The sequence below is a fragment of the Stegodyphus dumicola genome, chromosome 12, assembly GCF_044657685.1.
Source record: "Stegodyphus dumicola isolate Sdum_Otavi_A_Nest chromosome 12, ASM4465768v1".
NCBI lineage: Eukaryota > Metazoa > Arthropoda > Arachnida > Araneae > Eresidae > Stegodyphus > Stegodyphus dumicola.
The window spans coordinates 6,028,529-6,053,633 of record NC_140779.1 but is presented as its reverse complement, the minus strand read 5'-3'; the positions used below and the strand labels follow the sequence as shown (position 1 = coordinate 6,053,633).

General features: G+C 34.0%; 1 protein-coding gene and 1 long non-coding RNA gene across 2 annotated transcripts in view; one reads left to right on the top strand and one right to left on the bottom strand.

Moving 5' to 3' along the window:
- Positions 1 to 18,521: 18,521 nt before the first annotated feature.
- LOC118189796 (uncharacterized) overlaps positions 18,522 to 25,105 on the top strand; it is an 85,900-nt gene continuing 79,316 nt past the window's right edge. Inside the window, exon 1 of the long non-coding RNA XR_004758314.2 lies at positions 18,522 to 18,795. This is a non-coding gene — a long non-coding RNA (uncharacterized LOC118189796). The remainder of the gene's footprint in view (positions 18,796 to 25,105) is intronic.
- LOC118197442 (uncharacterized) overlaps positions 19,251 to 25,105 on the bottom strand; it is a 576,327-nt gene continuing 570,472 nt past the window's right edge. The window contains exon 93 of the mRNA XM_085827453.1: positions 19,251 to 19,410. Within this exon, the coding sequence (XP_085683579.1) occupies positions 19,389 to 19,410 (22 nt within the window). The 3' untranslated portion in view covers positions 19,251 to 19,388. The remainder of the gene's footprint in view (positions 19,411 to 25,105) is intronic.

Below are 25,105 nucleotides of genomic sequence, written 5' to 3'. Positions count from 1 at the left end.
TTGCGCCGAAAAAGGGCCAGAATGATTTAGATAGGGGCAGCCATAAAAATTTTGACTAGAAATATAAAAGGTGAAGTTTCCTTGAACCTTGATAATCATTTTCTTGGCATACGTCAGATGAAGGGCACGCAGGGGAATTCCGATGCGCGCTCTTCGAGGTGGGGGGGAGGGGGGAACCTGTTTACAGGTCGAAAAAGTGGTTGAGTCAGTGATCAGCTGGGAGGGAGAAGTTTCATTTTATTTTTGACCGCTAGTCATTGCGGTTTTTAAAAGCCAAAAAGGATGCTGTTAAGCGCCTAGGAAAGTTCCTTCTTAAAAGAAGAGAGAAGTTAAAATTTAAAGAATATTTTTCAGTTTTAGAGGGAACTTTTTCAGTTTTATTTTAGTTGAAAGATGATAGTAAGTTAAAGCAGTCCTATTTGACTGTGATGTTTCTTGTTAAAGAAACGTTAAAGAGGTTCCTCGAGTTAATGCCGTGTGCATTAAAGAACTTTAGAGGCGGGGGGGGGGGTTAAGGAACGAGAGGTAATTATTCACGTGGTTATCGGTGTGCTCATATCTAGCCCGTTTAAAAGGCAGAGTCGAATATTCCCTATTGAGTACCGCTCTGGGTCTCTTTCGGGAAGAAGCAACTGCAGGATCGTATACGGGTAGCATATGAAGCACAGGATTAGCGACACGTTGAATATTTTTGAAAAATTTTTCCGAAAGTCGCTGTATATAGCGATTAATGGGCATAATTTTGAGGTCGTTATGAATCTCTTCGTTCCGTACATACCACGGAGCTTTTAGAATTTGCCGAAGCATTTTAGATTGAAAAATTTGGACATGTTTTCTGTTAGTCAGTGCGCATGGGCCCCATACGGGACATGCATACGTAAGAACCGGCCTAATCATTGATTTGTAGAGCAAGATTTTGTTATCAGTTGACAGGTCGCTATGACTAGCTAAGAGGGGGCGTAGGGCGGTCTTGACAGCTGTCGCACCCGCTATGATCCAATGAAAAAAGATCCAGCGTCAGAAGGTAACCAATCGCAAAATACCTTCAGCTACCCAGGCAAACAGAAGTGAAGACGCTAGTTGTCTGACGCAATACTTTCCTCCGCTTACAACAGTTGTCTGATGCAATACTTTCCTCCGCTTACAACAGTTGTCTGATGAAATCTGTTCCTCACCTTACAACACAAGTTGGCGAAAAAAATGAAACTGTCACCAAAGGAATCTGATGCAAATATCTAAATATTGCCATAACGTAGTAAATAATTAATTCAACGTGACCCCGTCACAGTACCGATGTGCGTTCAAATTACCGTTGAACCGAACTAGAGATGTGCGTGTCGTGCGCCCCAATGGCTGCCCAAACCATCACACCAGGTGCAGAGCCCCTATGCCGACATCGAATGCAAGCAGGCGACTTGCGGTCTTCTCGGAGTCTCAAGACACGTATAGTTTAGTTTAGTTTAGTGACGGAGGACGTGGGCACCACCCCTTTACCATTATGGTTAATTGGTTTAGCGCCACGTATACAGCCATCAGAATACTGCACGAAAAACCGAAATTCGTCTGAAAAGACGATTTGCCGCTCTCGTATCTCTCTTTGTCGTTCGGCGCACCAGAGTCTCCGTCTCTCCCGCATTCTCAGGGCAAGCCGGAATAATGACCGTCGTGTTGTTAGTCCACGCGGCTGCAAACGTCGACGCACCTTACGATTGTCATATTATTAGGTTTCTCATTCTAGGAGCGGATACTAGGCGTGTTGCAAACATGTCCCTTTCCTGACTAATTGCTCGTGATGTGATTGCACGGTTTTGCACGGCTGACCTCACAATGTCTGTCCTCTCGGGTGTTAGTCATAGGAGGGCGATCAGATCCTGCGTGCCGTTCAGTATGATTCTCAGCAATCCATTGACTCCATATTCGCATGACAGTGGTTGGATGTCGACCAGTGCGACGGGCGATATCACGGAACGCTAATCAACACTCTCGATAGGCAACGATCCTGCCTCTATCGAATTCCGACACTTGCTGGTATAGTTCGACCGCCTCATCCGCGACCATGAGCGCAAACATGCATGCGCCATTCGGACCGAATTATTCTCAAAATAGGGTGGAAGGAGGGGGACTTTCTTTCCCTCCAGCATAGCTCTTTCCGGAGAAGAGAAGACAGACCTTTCACGTCGCAGCAAGTAATACCGCCCCTTTTGGACGAGTCTATGTGTTTTGGTAGAATGCCAAACAGGGTTGCGCTTGAGACGGTCGAACTATAGTAGTAGTAGTAGTAACGGAGGACGTGGGCACCATCCCTCTACCATTACGGTTAATCGGTTCTGTCGACGTCCGCCCTTGTCTAGTATTTATTATTAATTCGAAAATTTTTACATTGCCATATATTTTGGCTGATTTAAAAATAAGGTTTATACAATAATTGTATTCACATTATTAACATAACTTATTACGTAAATTTTGATTCGAGAATTTTCTCTAATGAACATCTTTCTTTTGTAATCTCTCTTTATTTGAAACATCCTATGTATTATTTCGTTATCGTGTAGCACTCTTGCTGTTAAGCATTTCTTAGTATTCCAGATACAACACGATATTCTGAGCAAACTCTGACCTTGCGAAGCGCTTTTCCAAATGAGAAATCCACTGCGCAACGTTTCTTTTTACGCGGTGCTTGAGATGCCGTTCCTCCCTCTTGCGTCGTTTAAATGGGCTGAAATACCAATCATTTGCATATACCAACCTCTTCTTTCTATCATGTGGTTTTGTCATTAGTCATATCATTCCTTCTTGGAGTTGCAATTTTAATGGCCAGCAGCGTGCATGTGAGGCCCCCTGCTATAATAGGATTTCAATGAAATTAAAATACTATTTTTATGCAATTAATAAATGAGTTCAGGATTCGTCACTCATATTATTAGTTTTCTCATTCATTTAGAAGCATCAGCGGCAGAGTAGTAAAGTCGCTGAACACTGGTAGTTCAGTCCGAGGTTCGAATCCCGCAAACGGGCTGGCTGCATGGGCGTTTTCTCCCATGTGTAACTTGTATACGAGCCAGTTTCCCTTAGAAACTCCTCCACGAAGGCATGCCTTCTCTTAGGCTGATAGCCTTGGAGGCTTTACCGTAATCATGCAGACCAAACCAAACCATTCATTTAGGAATTCATTCTTTTGCCTATTGACTATATCTTTCGTAAGGCGAAACAGTTATTTTTACGTTCAAAAATCTCACATTATATTTATAAAGAAATTAAGTAAATTGAAGCTATTTACATTTCTTAAAAATATTTTCATATACGCATAGACATTTTAAAAAATATTTTCATATACATATTTGTAGAATAACAAAATTTCAAATTATCTTAAATTAATAAAAAGTTATGATTATTTTTTATTCTCGTGGCTAATGGGTTACTAAATTTTATAAATTCAGTTTTACCTTATAAGGTTTAGTTTAGTTTAGTTTACGAGTATGCTGCAACCCTCCTGGCCGATAATAATCGGCCTCATGGTTAACGCAGCACACCCCGACGCAGACGAACAAAAGTACAGTTAAAAGATAAAAACAAAAGATTAAAATACCGATTAACACAGATTGTGTATCTTTAAAAATACACTCGCACAAAACAAAATAAGGAAAATCATAAGCATAATCGGTTAGAAACAAAAAATAGTAAGACGACACATAACTCACTCGTTCAACACATCAACTCGTAAATAAATGAAAAACTAAAATATTTAATGTCCTATTCCTATGATAGTCTTGTTTTCATTTACTATCCTCATAATTATAATGTATTTTCGTCCTACTTGCAGCATGCCTTTGTGGTGTAACGGTCAGCACACACGGCGCGTATTCGAGAGGTTCAGGTTTGAATCCCTGCGAAGGCATTGCATATTTTCACTTCTCTTGCTTCAGAATAACCTAATGACACTACAGTGGCGCCCGAATTGAAAGGTGGTGGATGGTGATTTTTCACCACCAGGATTTGGCGATTAAGCTTCCTAATCCAATCGCTCATTAAAAAAATCTCATGTGTACACCACATGACTTCCTTGTATTGGAATATTAAATTACGAATCTATATTAAAAATTACGAAGTAAATCTCAAACACTTATTTCCTCGAAAAAATTTCAGAAAGAATTAAGCATGATTTAATTGACAATAATAAATGAATGCGTTATCTTTGTTGTTGCGAAGCCAAGTTTCTCTAGATTGGTAACAAATCTACTAGTCTCCTGTTTCAAATGTAAACATCAATGGCCGCCATTAAAAACAGGCTTAGCAGCAATTAAACAGCTTTAAAATTGCTGATAATTCTAAAAATATTACACACAGATTTACTAAAGACATAAAATCCTTAACCGGAAGATAAAAACAACATAATTCAATCATTTTTAAAGGAAAAAATGTACAATTTACAAGCATATAAGAGTAAGGAAACTGAGATCTCTGAGCCGGGTAACAGAGTGGATATATATATATAAATATATTTATATACGTTTGGTGCTGCCGATTGCAACCAAAATACGAGGTGCACATCTACATGTTATAGCAAAATTTCAACGTTCTGAGGCTACTCGTTTTTGAGTTATGCGAGATACGTACGTACGCACAGACGCCACGAAAAATTCTCTTCAGAATTCATTTTAAAGCAGTTTTATAATTTTTTTGAAGGAAAAGAGTATTTTATTGTGTCCTTACGTACAAATATCACGCAAAAACATCGTTAAATTGCATTCGATAGCGGTTAAGATGGATATTTTCGTTGAAATATGCTGCCTGAAACTTTTCGCGATTACGATACTTCCTTTTTACTTCGTACAAGGAAGTAAAAAGGAGAGTATATATTTTTTTTTTCTTCTGTCAGCATGCCTTCATGGTGTAACACTCGACGCGTATTCGGAGAGGTACAGGTTCGAGTGCCGGCGAGGGCACTGCTCATTTTTCATGTCTTCTGCTTCAAGAAACCTAAAGATTCTACAATGGTACCCGAACTAAAAGGTGTTGGATGACGATTCTTTACTACCACAATTCGGATTAAGGTAAAGGGACAGTGCCCACGTCCTCCGTCACTTGTCATAATTTGGCGACTATGTCCCCTAATCTCCAGTCACTCTTATTTGTTTCCTCCTTCCAGCATGCCTTCGTGGTGTAACGGTTAGCACACTCGGCGTGCATTCGAGAGGTCCAGGTTCGAGTCCCCCCCTCCAGCATCACAATAATCTAATAACTATACCTGAATATATAATCTAACCTGTACTTGAAAGATAACTGAGTACATTATATTTCTTCGAAAAGAAACCTAATGATTCTACAATGGTACCCGAACTAAAAGGTGTTGGATGACGATTCTTTACTACCACAATTCGGATTAAGGTAAAGGGACAGTGCCCACGTCCTCCGTCACTTGTCATAATTTGGCGACTATGTCCCCTAATCTCCAGTCACTCTTATTTGTTTCCTCCTTCCAGCATGCCTTCGTGGTGTAACGGTTAGCACACTCGGCGTGCATTCACTCTTATTTGTTTCCTCCTTCCAGCATGCCTTCGTGGTGTAACGGTTAGCACACTCGGCGTGCATTCGAGAGGTCCAGGTTCGAGTCCTCCCCTCCAGCATCACAATAATCTAATAACTATACCTGAATATATAATCTAACCTGTACTTGAAAAATAACTGAGTACATTATATTTCTTCGAAAAGTTAAATTTGGAACTACTTATGCTTAAAATGCTTTGGAACTAAACAAACGATGTACGGATTTTTCTGAATTTTTCACATTATTAATTATAATATGTAGATTTAAGAATAGCACTTTACTTTTAAATGCTGTTTGCACATTTTCAAAAATGAAAGCAATACATGTAAACTTATAATCCTAAATTAGGTTGATCGAGAGAATTTACCACTAAATTCACACACATATATTCAAAACTATAAAAATTTAAATGTAATGTAAACGTAATAATAAACTTTAATGTAAACGTGGGGAATTTTATTATTTCGAGGGCAGGTTTTTCTTCGTTAGAAAAGCATAAATATTTTGTATAATTTTTCAGTATTTATTATTTTAAAATAATGTTCTCTTTTTAGATTTATATATATGTGATGTATCAGCTTTAGTCGTAGCTTAAATAATCAGACGATAAGTTTAAAAAACAGGATCCATTTATTATTATTCAGGAGAAATATCAGTTACAAAAATCAGATATCCGAAGTAAATAAAAAAGAATTACTAATAACTTTTTGTATGAAGTTTACTGCATCGTGACATTTAAGAAAAAAAGCCCCGATATTCCTTTTGCGAGTCCCTTTATAGCCTCTGGAAAGGCGGAGCTTCCAAGAAATGACGTCAGCCAATCCAGTTCGCTTTTAAATATTTCCAGAACATTCTAAAACTGTACGTGTAGAAAAGGCGGGAAAAACAACTTGACTACGGGGCTGTGGATTTAATTCCCCGTACTTTCAAATAAGAGAACGTCGCCATTAAAAATGAAAAGACATACAGTTAGAATTTTAAGTGTATTCTTGATCATTATGGAATTTTATTATTACATATATATAGCATTGTTCTAACATAGGTATTTTGACACAAAAGCGGAGTTTTCTGAATTTGTTTCCATATTTCGATTCTACGACTCAAATTATGCCTAGATATTAAATTTTGTAATTTTTGATGAGACACTTATGGTGAAATTTAAAAACTTCTCTTATTTTTATTTAAAAGTGCGTGAACCACATTCAGCGTTATTATCGCTTGTAACAATTATGCCAAATTTCAAAACGCGCCCATATATAAATTCACGTATATCTCAGGAAATTTTGAATAAAAGACTTCAATTTTTTGCAGGTGTGCTTAGAAATGAATCTAGTTTAAGATGATAGTAAAAATTTTATAGGTTATAATTCAAAATCGTTTTCGAAACATTTATAAGAATTACTTAAAATACAAATTTTAAAAATAAATCTTTAAAAATGGGCGAATTTTATTTGGAATGAATCTAAATTTCGAAATCGAAAGGAAGAATAAAAAAATTTAATAAAGAAAGCGATATTAATAAATATATACCAAAGTCGATTAATCGATTAACGTGGAGAAGCTAAAATTTTGAGAGCTAATTTTTTAAAAACTACTCGTGCGATTTTTTACAAAACTTAGTATTTTGGTATAATCTGAGTCGTAGAATCGAAACATGGAAAAATATTGGTATGGTATTAGGAAAAGTCCGCTTTTTTGTGTCAAAATACCTATGTTAGAACAATGCTATATATATGAATCTAATATATATCCTAAGTCGCGCTTTCGAGACATGGAAAAGCCCACTAGCGGCCGAGCGGTCAAGTCGCTGAACACTGGTAGTTTGGTCCGAGGTTCGAATCCCGCGAACGGGCTGGCTGCATGGGTGTTTTCCCTATGTGTAACGGGTATACGAGCCAGTTTCCCTTAGAAAGTCCTCCACGAAGGCATCCCTCCCCCTTAGGCAGATAGCCTTCGAGGCTTTGCCGTAATTAAATAACCTAACCTAACCATTTTTTTACAGGTCAGGTTTACCCAGTCAAGGTGTACTTTCGAAAATATCACATTATCCTGAAAATTTACGAATATTTCAATGTTTTTAAACTTTTAAAAGTGCATTTAATGATATTCATTCGAATATTTCAAAATAATATTTCTAATAAATTAAGTTTCCTTATTTACCAGCAATACACTGTTTTTGTGAATACAGTGTGTGTTAATATCTAACATCTGTTCAATAAAAATTTTCTTTGTATTTGTTCTAAGCTAAAGATATCAGTTTAATAGAAGAGTGAGTTTTATGGCGTTGTAAATGAAGAGACAAGAACTGGACATAGATTTTATTAGAGGACATATGACATAAAAATTACTAAGAAATGTAAAATTGCACTCAACAAAGCTTGCGAAAAGTTAGCGTTACAGCATCATAGGATAACAATCACTCCAAGCTTAAGTTTTATCGAACAAAAGCTGAATATTTATAGAGAGAAGACCAAATTTTTATCAAATAACAAGCACAACATTGAATAAAAATATATAAGAAGCAATAATTTTGATTTGTATTCATAGTATAAAATCGAAAGCGCAAAACCAGTTAACAATTAACTTTATTTAAAATAAAAGTTATTTAGTTTTAGCAATACGTATAAATTCTCGAAACTGTAAAATTGTATATGTTTAATTTTGATATCGTACGTACTCGAACAACAATTGAGCACAGAAATGTAATGGTCCCAGAACAGTTTTGATGTACAAAATTCAAATAAACGAAAGCACTTGACACTTAAACACATTTCTTTTTTCATTTTATGAAAGTGAAATTTATTTCTCTGTCAGTGGCAACGAATTAAAATGAAAGCAAAAATTTAAACATGCAAATAAGAAGTAGCGTAATTAAATTTTGTACAGTATTTTTCGAAATTTTATGATGCATTTTCTTTCAGTATGTATTGCATTAAGAATACACTTTCAAGATTTTCACGTTTGTGGTATGTTCTTGTATTATTAATATAGACTGCATATGAAACTGAAAGCCAACATATACACAACAACATACTATGCTTTATCATACTTTCTTACATTATCGACGTTTTGCAGAGAAATAAGAACAACAGGTTTGGTCATCGCACTATAAATGAATTTAAAAGATATATTAATAATGTATACTAAATTATATTTAAAGTTGCATATTTATTTATTACTGAATACTTGAAAGTCCTTAAGAACAAATCATTAAACACAGCAAATTCCGTTTTGTATAACTACACGTGTTAGGTGTTTTATGAACATGCATAGTGGTGAGGTATTAGTCTATAACATAGACAGGTACACATGAAATTTAATTACATATCTGATACATAGCAGTTAGAAACTAAATTTGATACATGAGAGGAAATAATAAACTTAGTTTGGATGCAGTATATGCATTTGAATAACTGGTACTAAAAATTAATTTAAAACACCTTTATTAAAAACATTTTGCAGAACTTAATTTTTATGATAACAAGAATTTTAATTAAATATCAGCCGCTTCTGTTCATTTATAACAGTGTAGGCAATTTTCTATGATGTACTCTTTCTAATTATATTAATTAACTGCCATTTTGTTGCTTAAACATTCTAAATATTTTAACATATTCATTATTTATAACCACTGCAATTTATCAGATTATTACACAGAGAATTTGTAAGCTGTTTATATGGAAAATCTTTTAAACTTTTTAACTGATGTATTATTAACAGAAGAAATCTATAATTTTTGTTTAATATCGTCTGAAGTGAGCAAAACTTGCAAGATCTCGTATGAACTAAGTAAACTTCTCAACTCTCATTTCAATGACTAGAATACTATTTGAGCTTACGCAAGGAAAGGAGATTTTTGTGTCCTTTAATTAATACTAATTTTTTATAATTAATATGATCCTTGCCATATGTATACTAATTTTTTTGAAAATATAATATGGAAGGTAACTTCAGTACATTCTTTGTTTAACCATAGAAATGCATTACTTTTGTTTACCACGTGATTGTAGAAGCTTTATTAAAATTAATTTGTATTTTTAGGTTTATAAGTTTACAACGAGTAATCTAGATATAGCATTTTCAGACGATTGTTGCACTAATTAATCATATATTTAAAACTTCTACAGTATTCTGCTTTTACGTAAGAAATAAAATTGCATCTAATGCATTAGTATGCCCTTTTAACTGATAGCAGTTAAATATTAAAATATTACAAAAAACTCTGGACTATACGCATCACAAAGCTTTCATATAACCTTTTCACTACACATCACTCTATTTAAGAGCACTTTTCTTCAAAAGCTGACACAACCTTTGAAAGCGAACTTTATTCGTTACTTATATGACAAATAAAAGTAAAATCGCATAAAAACTTGCATAAAATCCTAAATACGAAGACTTCTGAGCAATCATAAACATGTTAGAAAGCGTGCACATTCTCTAAAACAACAAACACATCAATCAAATGAAACAGAAACACAACAAATGACAAGGAGGTGAACTAAATAACGACGAAAGCAAGCAAAGGAATTTTTATCCTGGCAAAGCACGATCTCGTTTTCCATAACACTACTTGTTTCCAATTTTAATATTTTAGACATAAACTTATGACATTTTGACTTGTGAGATCAACTATTCAATGATATGAAGCGGCAGAAATTTGGCGGAAAACAGTGCTTGGCGAGTTTTCTGTGGATGGTTTAATTAGCCCGATGACGCAACACTCTCCTCCTGAGTGGCTTCAACCAAATTAAGATTTTTGGTTTGCCGGACTTCTTCGATATGTCGCTCCTGCAAAAAAAAAACGCATTACAATTAAAATAATATTTTTATTTTGGCAAATATCAAACGAACTAACGTAAATATACGTAAATAAAATAAAATAAAATAAAATAAATAAAAAAAAAAGAAATGTTTCAGATTTTAAATTACGTCCAAAGGGGCGTTTTTTAACATTTTGTGTGTTACCTTCCTTTATTAAATATCATGTTCCTCGCACTTTAAACAATAAGATCCAGTGCAACAGCAATATCGCAAAATAGTTTTAAAACGAGCATATCTTTAGAATTTCCGATACAGAGACTCACGCGCTGGAGATAAAAATGTTTTTCTGCACAACGTTGCCATTGCTCGCTTTGAAATCCTTGAGTCTGTTAATCAAAAATTCGTCAAAGTTTTAAAAAATAGGAAATCGATCATAAAACAAATTTCAAATTTCAAATTTGGTCTTCCACATGCTCATATTCGTTGGAGGATTACGTTATTCAAAATTCGATGACTATATGTACCGTTATTTTATGACAGTGTGAGAAATATACATACATTTACGCAGATTTTCATTATTTAATTTCTTCAAATATAATGCAGGACTCTAACATTTTATGGCAACAGTTTGAAAAGTGAACCGACATTTATCCGTCCGACGCAAAATGCCAAAACGAAACTAATAGTCCTTCGGGATACAAATCCCTTTGGACTAAAAATTATATTGTTCTGTGTGTTTTTATTAAAATTCCTGTAGAAAAGTTAAAAAATCGTAACCACATAAAAGTGCTTAAAATATAGACACAAACAGAAAACGTAAAAGCCACGGCAAAGTAAATTAAGTCACGACATGATAGTATAATAGAGTAAAATAAAATTAGCATGTTAATTAATGTGTGTGTGTGATTATGGCAAAACCTCGAGGGCTATCTGCCTAACGGGAGGGATGCCTTCGTGGAGAACTTTCTAAGGGAAACTGGCTCGTATACACGTTACACATGGGGAAAACCACGAAAACGCCCATGCAGCGAGCCCGTTTGCGGGATTCGAACTTCGGACCGAACTACCAGGCATGTTAATTAAAAACACTAAAAGGTTTAGGAGGAGAAAACGCGTGAAAGGGAGAGTAAAGTGGAGAGAAAGCCTAATTAAAATTAGTAAAAAATTTTTAAAAAAGGAAAAAAAATCCTCAAAACTTTCAGATTTTATATTACACCCAAAAAAGCGCTTTTTATGTTTTATGTGTTACCTTTATTTATTAAATATCATGTTTTCCGCACTTAAACCATATAAAATTCAATTCAACAGCAATATCACAAAATAATTTAAAATATATCTTCAGAGTTTCCGACACAGTTTCGAGCGCTGGAGATAAAAATGTTTTCTTCCGTACAGTGTTATATAACTCGCTTCTGAAATCGTTGAGTTTGTTAATCGAAAATTCGTTAAAGTTTTACAAAATTTGAATTAGATAAAACCGAAATTCAAAATTCGTTTTTTAGATTGCACATGTCAAAACTGGATGGCTCTAGACACAGTTGTTTTTTCACAGTGCGAGAAACAGTTATGCAGATTCTTCGTTATTTAGTTTCTTTAAATATAATACATAGCGATAATATTCGGTGGCAACAGTTTGAAAAGAGAACCAACGCAAAAAGTGAAAACGACGCAAAATGCAGTTTTGAGACTAATAGTCCTTTGGTCTAGATATTCGGGAAGTTTTCTTCCCCAACAAAATAGAAAAGAAATATAATAAATTAAGTTGCTGTGACCACATTTCAAATGATTTCGAGTACTTCGGGTTGGGGGGGGGCGGATATTCATGGTGCATCTAAACTCAATTTATCTCAACGAAAAAAAAATTTTTTTTTTTTGGAACAGTGAATGTGAGTTAATTTATCTGCTAAGATATTTTCGACTGCACTTAAAAAAAATCTGATGTGTACACCACATGACTTCCTTGTACGGAATATTAATTTAATAAAATGCGTATAATTTACACGCATTTTTTCTTGCATTTCATTTAAACTTTATTGGATTGAATTAAATCTACTTCGCCGACGGCGAATAAACCACAATAGAATAAATGCATACTTTAAAATTCACTTTGTTTACCATAGCGACACTCTGGCGCTAGGTTTACTTAACAGTATTATATTTCGTACATATTATAACTCAGAATGCACAAAATTTATATCATTTGAAGAATTATCTAATCGTTGCCACATGTTCTATTCAAACACTATAATAAAGCTAGAACGATGTATAAAAGAAATTAAGCAAACAAAACAAAAAAGAAACAGTTTTTCACAGACGATTGAGTATTTCTCATTCAATTAATTCAGTTCTCACTTCGCGAGACGGCAAAAATACATAAAAACTCAAAATATCTACATTAAAAATTACGAAGTAAATGTTAAACGTTTATTTCCTCGAAAAAAATTCCAGAAACGATTAAGCATGATTTAATTGGTAATAATAAATGAAGGCGTTATCCTTCTTGTTGCGAAGCTAAGTTTCTCTCGATTGGCAACAAATCCACTAGTCTGCTGTTTCAAATGTAAACAATCAATGGCCGCCATAAAAAAAGGCTTAGCGGCACTTAAACAACTTTAAAATTGTTGATAATTCTAAAAATATTGCATACAGATTTACTAAAGGCATAAAAACATTAACCGGAAGATAAAAACAACATAATTCAATCATTTTTAAAGCAAAAAATGTACAATTTACAAACATATAAGAGTAAAGAAACTGAGATCACTGAGCCGGGTAACAGAGTGGATAAATATATAAATATATTTATATACGTTTGGTGCGGCCGATTGCAACCAAAATACGAGGTGCACATCTACATGTTATAGCAGTCCTATATACAAAATTTCAACGTTTTGAGGCTACTCGTTTATGAGTTATGCGAGATACGTACTTACGTACATACGTTCGTACAGACGCCACGAAAAATTCTCTTCAGAATTAATTTTAAAGCAGTTTTATAATTTTTTTGGAGGAAACGACTTTATTCTGCCCTTATGTACAGATATCACGCAAAAACATCGTTAAATTGCATTCGATAGCGGTCAAAATGGATATTTTCGTTGAAATATGCTGCCTGAAACGTTTCGCGATTACAATACTTCCTTTTTACTTCGTACAAGGAAGTAAAAACAGAATTATGAGAAATTACAATAAGATTTTAGGATCCTGTAAAACCTGGGGTCTTGTCGGCCTAAACAATAATCAGGCATTATTGTGACATGTCATTTATTATGTAAATAATCGAAATTTACTTTCGCTTTCCAAAACTTTCTCTTGCAATTTAATTTTCTCAGGAAAACTTCAAATCTATTTTTCATTATAATAAGATACTACTTACCAGTACACTTCAAAATTTAGAAGATTTAGATTATTAGTTTCGAAATTGAATTTTACATCCAATCACAATAAACGGCTGTATCACTTTTCAAATTGTTGACAACCAATATTATCGTCCTATATTATATTTAAAGAAATTAAATAATGAAGAATGCACATGAATGTATGCATGTTTCTGGCATTGTGATAAAACAACGATACCTAGAGCCATCCAATTTTGAATAACGTAGTCCTCCACCCGAATATGGGCACCTGAAAGCCCTAATCTTCAATTTCGATTTTGTTTTATTATCGATTTCATATTTTTTAAAATTTTAAAGGAATTTTTGATTAAACTAAACAATTTCAAAGCTACTAGTGGAAACACACTGTATGGAATAAAATATTTTTATCTCCAGCGCGCGAAATTTTCGATTAGAGGTTCTAAAAATTTGCTGTTTTTAAATATCTTTACGTCGAAACGGTAACGCGAATCCTCTCGAAACGTGTATGTATGCACAAATGAAAAAAACGTCCTTTTGGGACGGGCTTTCTGGTTTTTTAATAGTATTTTTATTTATAAAATTCTTTGAAACAGCATATTATATATTTAACGACAAAGGTTAGATCTATAACTGGATCCTGATTGAGTTTAAATTTATATTTTCTAATTGTCATGCTATATCTGACCTTCACGTATTTCGAAAAATATATTATTTTCCGAGAGAGTGGCGAAATATGAAGCAAGAGTGTATTTTCAGTTATGAGTGGGACGTGAATTTCCCAGTAACGATAATTTTGCCGTTTTCTCCTTATTATTAAGAAGAATATAAAGAGAAAATATAGTTCATAAATAGAACAAGACCATATCATTTTCTAAATCTGCTCGGCATAACAGGAAATTATTCTTGCAACATTCACTTGGTTTCAGTTTCACGCTTTTTAGAATTTAAATGCTTTTGTCGCATGAAACGCATATTTTTAGCCCAAAAGGTGTTAGCCCAGAAGGGCTATTAATTTTGTTTTGGCATTTTACGTCAAATCACTATAAATGGCATATCATTTTTTTAAATTGTTGGCCACTAAATATTATCACCCTGTATTATAATTAAAGAAATTAAGTAATGAAGAATCTGAATGAATATGTGTATGTTTCTCGCATTGTGATAAAACAACGGTACCTAGAGCCATCAAATTTTGAATAACGTAATCCTCCACCCGAATATGGGCATATGGAAGCTCAAATTTGGATTCTGTTTTATTATCAATTTCATATTTTGTAAAACTGTTTCATCTGTTTCATATTTTGTAAAATAAGAAGGAATTTTTCATTAACAAACTTTAAAAATTTCAAAGCGAACAATGGCAACACTATACGGGGGGGGGGACGATAACCGGCGCGTGAGACTGTGTCAGAAATTCTAAAGATATGCTCATTTTAAAATTATTTTGCGACATTGCTATGGAACTGAATTTTATGGTTTAAGTGCAAAGAACATGATATTTAATAAATAAACGTAACACACAAAACGTTAAAAAAACGCCCCTTTGGACGTAATTGAAAATCTCAGGTTTTCTTTCTTTTTTTTTTTTTTAATTCTTGATGTACCTTTCTCAGGAATTATTACTAATAAGCATTTAATTTTTTTGTCTTATTTATTATGTTTCCTAATGTTTATTGAAATTAGCTTTTTGTGATAAACAATTACAATTTTTTTTTGTTGGAAATGTGCTAAAATTTACTGCCACTGCAACATAAAAATCTCATACGACATAAAATCTTTTATAACCTATAAAGTATTTCTCCCGCCTTCTTGGCATGCTTTCCTGGTGTGGTGGTCTGCACGTTAGGCGCGTATTCCAGAGGTCCGTGGTTCGATTCCCGGCGAAGGTGTTGCTCATTTTTCATCTCTCCTGCTTCAAATAAACCTAATATCTCTACAAACATTCCTAATTGTTACAATCGAATACTTTTTAACCTAACAAAATTAGCCAGTTACAAATTCTATATTTTAAAAAAAACATTTGCTATTTTAAGTGGTAAAAAGATTATTAATATATTTGTTATCTGAACTGCGCGTTCCATATTTTGCTTATCTGCATACATAATGTGAATATCTTTTTTAATGCAGTTTCAATTATTTAGGTTTCTATATTTGCTTCGGTCAAATTTCAAGACTTTTTTTTTTTTAAATAAAGTTAATGGTATGGTCTCAAATTGAAGAGATTGAATTTAATATTAAAAAAAAAAAAATCCGAAAGATTTCAGATTTTACATTACGCCCAGAGATGCGTTTTTTTTAACGTTTTGTTTTAACCTTTATTTATTAAATACTTCGTTACTAGGGTACTTCGGTACTCCAAATCGTTACTAGGGTACTTCGGTACTCCAAATCGTTACTAGGGTACTCCGGTACAGTAAACCGTTACTAGGGTACTCCGGTACAGCAAACCGTTACTCCGATTTTTCGTTACTTCGGTACTCCAAATCGTTACTTGGGTACTCGGTACTTGAAATCGGTTTTCGGTACTTTTCAAAGTAACGGTTACTTGAGTAACGGGTATTTTGTACCGGGTACTTCTCTGTACCCGTTACTCTCGTACCGGGTACAAGAATGTACCGAAGTTGCCCATCACTAGTTCAAAACGGTTACAGCCGAAAACATCGCGGACGAAAACGTCCAGGAGAAAGCAACGCAAGGCGAAAACGTCGTGCTACAAAATATCGTGGGAGAAAACATCGCAAAGAGAAAACGTCACATTCCTAAAACATCGCCGTCGAAAATAAAGCGGTTCAAAAACTTCGCCGTTTAAAAACATCGTTGTCGAAAATATCGTGGTAAAAAATAAAGTATCTACTAATCATCGCATGACGATAACATCGCAGACATGCTTTAATAATAACTGTAAATGGATATTCCCATAATGATTTGTGAGCGCAAGATGGAAAGAAGGATAATTTTTACTTTCATATTTTTTTATTAACTAATAAATTTTTGCTGAGAAAATAAGAAGTATACTTAAGCATAGAAAATTGATGCAGCTTTTAGCACTTAATAGAATTTTAAACCGACATAGTTAACAAAAAAGGCCATTAATAAATGATTTTTTATAAACTTCTTACTGGTAATTTTTGATGAAAAGTATAATCTATAAGTTGCATTTATTTTCTATGCTTTAGTTTCCTTCTTACATTTTCAGAAAAAAATTATTAGTTAATAAAAAAATGTGAAAGTAAAAGTTATCCTTCTTTACATCTTCCGCTCACAAATCATTATGGAAATATCCATTTACAATTATTAAAACATGAAAAAAGTATGTCTGCGATGTTATTGCCATGCGATGATTTGTAGATACTTTATATTTTACCACGATATTTTCGACGACGATGTTTTTAAACTGCGAAGTTTTTGAACCGCTTTATTTTCGACAGCGATGTTTTGTACCACGATGTTTTAGAACTGCGATGTTTTCTCTTTGCGATGTTTTCTAGAACGACGTTTTCGCCCGCGATGTTATCGGCGGACACCGTTCAAAACAGTTTGGAGAATGACAGGCAAATACCATGCTATCAAGAATCTGCACTAATTCAGCAATACTGGGCGAAAACAATTTTGCTCTCCTGCAGAAGCCTGCTGTCTCCTTTTACGTGTATATCATTAATCATTGAAAATTAAATCTACTTTTATTCTCATGGCGAAATCCTAGAAATAACGCAGATGATATTTGAATATTTGATGAGGCTTATCTCACATAGCGAAGTAATGTACAGTAAGACCCCGCTTAATGCTGTTTCGTTTAGCGCTGTTTCGGTTTAGCGCTCTTTTATTTCAACCCGGGGATTCCACGAAATCGCTCGCAGCATACGGGGATTCCCCGAAATATTATGCAGCGATAGGTTTCAAATACATATCCGAAAGAGTGTACTTGTATTTCTTATTTGGTGCGGTATTGTACAGACATATTTTGAAGGGGTAAATGTGGAAGATGTCGAAGAAATAATTCAAGAAGCAGCGGCTAGTCTTTCTAATGATGAGCTCAAGGAATTAACTAAACAAGAAGAAAACAAAAATGTTGACAGCAGTGATTCAGAAGAAGAGCAAAAAGAACTTTCGATGGCGTTTGTAAAAAGGAGTTTGTCTACCATAACTGAAATAATGGATCAATTCATTGAAAATGATCCGAATTTTGACAGGAGCTCAAAAGTAAGGCGTGGTGTTAGAGATGCTCTATCCGTTTATGAAGAACTTTTAAGAGAACAACGCAAAAGAAAAAGGCAAACAACATTAGATGCTTTTGTCACAAAAAGGCAGAACAGTGAAAACGCGGAAGGCTAACTAAATATGACTGACTGAGAATTTTATTTGTTTTTTTTAAGAATATTCGTTTTGTTATTTATATTTTGTTTTTATTTTTGCAAGAAATAATAATGTGGTATTAATTTGGGCTTTAAGAAATAAATGTTTGGTTTTATTTTTATTAAAAAAAATACTTTTTAAATTTAATACCTAACCAATTTCCTAGCCATCTTCCCCTAACCCCAATATTTACATGTAAAGATAGCCTCATTTAGCGCTGTTTCGCATTACGCTCTACTTTGATGGAACGTATCCCCCGCGTTAAGCGGGGTTTTCTGTATTAATATCTGTGGGCAAAAAGTAGATACAAAAGAAAATATCACTCTGTTTATAAATAAATTATAATTATGAAATGGAAAACTAAACATCCTACTGTTAAATCTCAATAATATAATTATCAATGATACAAAACAAAGACTGAAAAAAAGGCAAACATTAATTTGATTTTTGATTTTAAATTTGTGTCTTTTTTTTTTTTTTTTTTTTTTTTTAGAAATTAATTGGGACAGAACGTGAATCATTGTGGTGGCGAGCCGAAAAAAATTTGAGAAATCCTCCAGGAAATTCTACTCCTCTTTGGCTTGATGAAGTTGAAGATGGCAAATGTGTCTTTGTAGCAGAAACTGTGTTCGTGAAAGCGTTAATCGGCGAAAGGTTTAAGAAGACCGGCAAATGTGCGCTAAGAGTTACACCTACCGACATTTGCACTGCATACATTGCCTTCGCTTTCAGAAAGGAATTTCCCCAGAATGTTTTAAGAAAATTTGATGAAAGGTAATCAAAAATTATTTCTCAAAAACTATCAGTTAACTTCATACTTTTTCAATAAAATAATGCTCCATGAAAAGCTGTTGTAGTATATTAACGTTGCTTTAAAAAGCTTTATACTCAGATTTTTTTTTTTAAAAAAACTATTAGATAGTTCTAGAGTTTATTAGGTTATTTCGAAGCAGGAGACATGAAAAATGTGCCGTGAACTCGAACCTCGGACCTCTCGTATACGCGTCGAGAGTGCTGACCATTACACCACGAGGCCATGCTAAAAAGGCGGGAGATATACTTTATGTACTCCCTCTTTTGAAGGGCGACTGGGGATTAGGGGACCCATTCGCCAAATCCGGGGGTGCTAAGAAGGCGGGAGAAATACCTTATACATACATTCTTTGACGTAACAACGCCGTAAGGAAAATGTCTTACATGTTCTTTAAGCTTTTCCTGTAGAGCTCTAAGTTTAGCCTCTCTGTTGGTCTCGAAGATTTCCATTTTCTGTTCAAGGGTTTCTTTCGTGGATTGGATGAAATTATTGTTGTATTCTTGTCGCTTTTGGTTAGCTTCTTGTAGTTTGTTCTTCTTTTCGTTAATCTGATTCAATTTCTCGGCTTCCAGCATCTGAAATGAAATTGATTTATATGAATCATGTTTCTCAAATTAAGCTGTGCTTCTTTTAAATATAACAATATATACTCTATATAAAAATTTATATTTATCAAAAACATTTATAAGTATTTGCAAATGGAAACAATTTCCTTCAAAGAATCTATAGTTGGAATACAAGGACTCAGGACTTAAATTTAAAATTAAGAATTCAGTTATCTTTATTTTTTCTTTTTTAAATTCCTACTATTAGCTCTCAGTCTCCCTATATCTTATTCAAATTTTCAATCGTTAATAAAATACTTTTTATTCATCCACTTAAGTTCAGGTACATTTTTTTAAACTTTTAGTGGATGACACTTGATGTTAATACAGTTTTTTCACATATAGAGAATTTTAAAAAATTTGTTCTTGTATTTCTAACATTTTTCTTTGCTGACCTAAGCAGAAATTGACTTTAATTTTTTTATTTAATTAATTATTGAGTAATTAATTTTCAATCGATAATAATATACTTTTTATTCATCCACTCAAGTTCAGATACACTTTTTTAAACCTGTAGTATATGACACTTGATATTAATACAGTTTCTTCACATATTAAATTTTTAAAAAATTTTTATTTATTTATTTATTTTTTGTATTTTTAAAATTTTTCTTTGTTGACCTAAGTAGGAATTTAAATTTTTTTAATATTACTTGTTATTATTCATTTCCCCCACCCCATCAAAATAGGTAACATTTAAATGAAATTACGTGCATTATCTTTTAGAACTTCTGCAACAGCATGAACAAATTAATACTTACTTATCTTTACATTAATAGTGGGTTTTTAACATACACAATTTGAGCAGAAATTTTTCAACCCAAAATTCAATGATCTGAGATTTTTCTGTTTCTGATGCAAATAGCAATATAATTTTTGAAAATTTACTGTGGTAAAGTACTCAAAAACATTCGCGTTGGTATACAATTGCCTAAACAGAGTCTGTTTCTGTACATTAGTGATAATTATACTACATACTAGGGTTAAAAGTGTACAAATTTTTATGTATTAAACATGGGCCTTAAAATACAGAATGTTATTCAGGCTAATTGAATATTTCAATATATATATGTTACCGTGAAAGACCAAAATTGGAGAATGTCGACTTTAACTGGAGAATATCAACATTCACCAAATACGTCGGTGAAAGACCGAATATTTCACTACATTCTTGCATATTCGGACCCTCACCGGTGTATGTCGACAATCACAGATATGCTCTGGTGTTAGTCGAAAAGAGAAGTCATAAAGTGCCATAATAGTTTTAAGTTGTTGCAATAAATAAGATTTGAATCACATAATTTAGTAAGTTTTTTTTTATTACTGTTATTTTATTTTCTCATTTAGAACGTACTGTATAATTAAGTAAGTTTTTAACTTCTATTATTTGCCTTTCTCATTTTGAATATATTGTGTGTTTTAGGTTCTCATGTTCTCATGTTCTTAAGTTCTTATTTCAAGTGTCAAGTGCGTTTATTCGCGACTGAATTACGGAGAAGAAAATATAATATTGTTATATGTTCAACTTTCACCATGAGTACATGGTGAATGTTGACATTGACCGGTGTAAGTCAGAAATAAGAGTATATGGAAAATATTTCGGACATACACCAAGAGACTATGTGAATGTTGACATTCACCGGTGAAAGTCGACATTCGCCAGATTTCGGTATTTCACCGTAACATATATATATAAGGCGCATAAGATTTAAGACAGTTTGGCAGCTGGTTGTTTCAGAAGCAGATATTTCATGCGACATTTAGGTAATGAAATGGTAACTAAATAATATACTGTTACGAAATGTACAAGCGCGGTAAGATGGCTTACCCGAAAAGCAGTTTTAGGGTTGCCATAAAATAGAAAGGAAAGAAGGGTTGCCATATTTAGAGAGAAATCGTCCATTTGGCGACAAATTGGCGATATGCCACGGACGGATAGAGAACCTTCTGGAACGAATTCTTACCGGTTTAGCCCAGAATGTTCTCGAACATTAGTCAAAAGCTGCTATATAAACCCTGCTGGTTCGCGGAGAGTGAGTTAGTATGAGTGTGTACCTCTCATAGAGTGTAGTGTGTGTGCCTCGTCTAGCGAGCTGATAGTCAGTCACTGAGCGAGTGTCTCGGAAGTCTAGTGCCGAGTTGGTCTTCGAGTGCACCGACAGAGTCTTTTAGTACATTGCGAATTAGTGCATCGTCGTGTTTTGTCTTAGACTGTGTTGAGTCGAGAGCTATACTCTTGTGTATCGTCGAATGCATCGCGGGGAGAGTCTCGAGAGTACGTGGAGTTCCGAGAACGACCAACCAGAGTTGGGAGCTGTACTCGGGTGATTTGCAGTGAAGCTGAACGTGTCAGCTTGTTTATAACAGTTCGACGACTGTAAAAGTGATTTTGAAGCTATCTGATTAATACTGGTAAATATAAGTTTGTTTCGATACTTTATCAAGTGTCGTCGTTATTCACTCCAAATCTACGAACCCCGTACGAACGTGAAGGAAGAAAATAACGTAACAATACTAAATGATGAAAGCCGTCACGTCAGTTACATAGAGAATCTTACGTAGTTATTCCATTCGCCACGAACGAACTCGGAACAAACTATCAGTGTTTAATGTTATTATTTTGACTTGGACACTAATGCATTTACATTTTTTGTTGTTGTTGTTGTTGTTGTTGTTATTGATTCCTGTATAAAGTAAAGGAATTATTGTAATTGTGAAAAATCTCGGGTATCCTATTTCAACGCAAATAACCATTTTGTCCGTTCCCAAATCCATTTTTACTCTCCCTTTGTTTTTTCCTCCCACCTGTACACACTGGCAGAATAAAAGACTCTTCTTCCCCCCAAAAAAAAATCCGATTGTAAAATGAATTTAACATGGATTCTATCGTGATGTCTGGGCTTTATTTAATTTTAAAATTTGCACATTTTGATGTCATTTACAACCTGCCTCAAGGAATAATATATTTTTTTTAGTTACTGCAATTTAGTTATTCTAGTTATAAAAGTTTTCTAGTTGTAGTTAAAATAGTAATTCTAGTTTTTTAGTTTTTCTAGTTAAAACAGGCTAAAATGCTTTTTAAGAATAAAATACTATTAGTAAATACAACAGTAACACTAATATAACGTTATAAAACATGACTACTATAAAAATATTTTCTGTTAAAAATGATTGCGCAAGTATTCCAATCATGGATTATCATGTTTTATAAATAATTTGCTAAGCAGTTTGTAAAATCGCATGTTTCTGTGCTAAATTCCAATGAAACGTTCTCTCCTTATATGGTAATAAATAACAATATTAAATTAAAGCGGTTTGGATGAGTCATGTTGTAAATACATGATAGTTATTATGGGTACACACCTTTTGACTATGCCTTACATATTATATTTTTAACCCTTAATAATCGCAGGAAAACTCAGGACTTAAAATCCAATCAAACGTTAGGTTATTTTTAAAGCAGGAGAAATGAAAAATGAGCAACGCCCTCGCAAGGAATCGAACCACGGACCTCACGCATACATACCCAGCATGCAGACCACTACACTACGAAGGCATGCTAAGAAGGTGGGAGAAATACCTTATACACTCCGCCTTTTAAAAGGCGACTGGGGTTTTAGGGGACGCAATCGCGAAATCCTGAGTGTGGAGAATCATCATCCACCACCGTTTTAGTTCGGGCGCCAGTATGGAGACATTAGGTTAATTGGAAGCAGGAGAGATGGAAAATGAGCATTACCTTCGCCGGGAATCGAACCATGGACCTCTGGAATACGCCCCTACCATGCTGACCGCTACACCACGAAAGCACGCTAAGAAGGCAGGTAGAAATAACTTATACAATTATGAATCCTAATCTTGATTTGTATCTCTACCCAAAAATGTTCAGTTCTAGAAATATGCATTATGAACTGTTTGTAGCTGATGTTTTAGGTCGGAAATATTTCCATTATGTGCCTATTCTTCTATCCAGCACGATGTCGGTGCTTAGATTGACGGATAATCAAAGTTCCACTCTGCATATAGAATTTAGCAACAAAAGGAAAAATAATTGCACATTTCGTCATACTTTACGGTTATATGCAGGTAAATTTTTATCTATTTCATCAAAAGGAGCTACTCAGCGTTACATTTATTAAATATTCAAAGCATAGCCAAAGGCTGTTAAAAAATTCACATATACAAAGGCCATAAACAGCTAGTCTCCTGAGAGAAAGTAGGAATGGCCCACTCATCTGATGAGATAGCCTCGTAATATACATTTTGTCATGTTTACGTTTAAATGCTTCTCGTATATTTGTGCCGTTATAAATAATATATTATTTGTTAAATACATAAATAATTAAACTATGCGTAGGGAAGAATGTCTGTGTGTTTGTTCGCGATTAACTCAGTCACTACTATACCAATCGTCACCAAACTTTCTACAGTTCTTTTCTGGGTTCTGGGTAAGTCGGCGTCTACTTAAAAAAAAAAAAAAAAAAAAAAAAAAAAGTAGCTAAAATTAGGGACATTAATTAAAAACTCTGAAAACGCTCATTTTCGTCCTCATTTTGCCGACTAGCAACAGTCTCGCACCCTGGAGATTAGAGTTTGTTAATAAAAAAATTGAGATTACAGTTTGTTAATAAACTAAGATCCGATCCCTAAAGATCCTTCACCTTCGGACTTATCCAAAATAAAAACTGCGATCAAATCTTCGCAAATCATTTCAAGCAACTTAAAACATTCGCTTATCCCATCTGTTGCGAATTGTGCCAGATTATATGCTCTTCCCAAAATTCATAAAAGTGGTATTCCTTTCCGCCCTATTGTATCAAATTTAGGTACTGCCTCGTATCCTTTAGCTAAATATTTAGTTTCTAGATTTTCCACTCTATTAGACAATAACATTTACACCATAAAAAATTCAATAGAGTTTGTAAAAAAGGTTAAAAACATTTCTCCTAGTAATTTACTCATGGTTTCTTTTGATGTAAAATCATTATTCACCAATGTCCCGGTGGAGGGTGCATTAAGATGTCTAGAAACCAGACTTCGCGAATTTCATTTCTCTTGCATCGAAATTGAGGAGCTAATTTCTCTCACTCAACTCTGTTTGAAACAAACACATTTTGTTTTCCAAAATAAATATTACAAGCAAACTGAGGGATTAGCCATGGGAAGCCCCCTCAGTCCCATCCTGGCTGATATCTACATGCATTACTATGAATCAAAATTGTTTGAAACTTTAAACTTCCCGGCATGGTTCCGCTACGTAGACGATACTTTTACCCTGTTTGAAGGTAATAAAGATGATTTAAATAGAGTTCTTTCAACAATGAATTCTATTGATCCTGCTATTCAGTTCACTTTTGAACTTGAGACTTGCAATTTTCTTCCGTTTCTCGACATTCTGGTCACACGTAACACATCCAACTTCAGTACTACAGTTTACCGTAAACCTTCATCGGTTTGCCTTCCACCACACTTTAAATCATGTCATCCGACTAAACAAAAGTTAGCTTCATTTTATTCCTATGTTTTCCGTGCTCTTCAAGTTTGCTCCTCCAAACTAGCCCTTGATGAAGAACTAAATTATTTAAAAGCAATAGCTATTGACAGGGGCTTTTCACCCAACATTATTAATCAAGCAGTTAAAAAATTCTCATCTCAACACACTAAA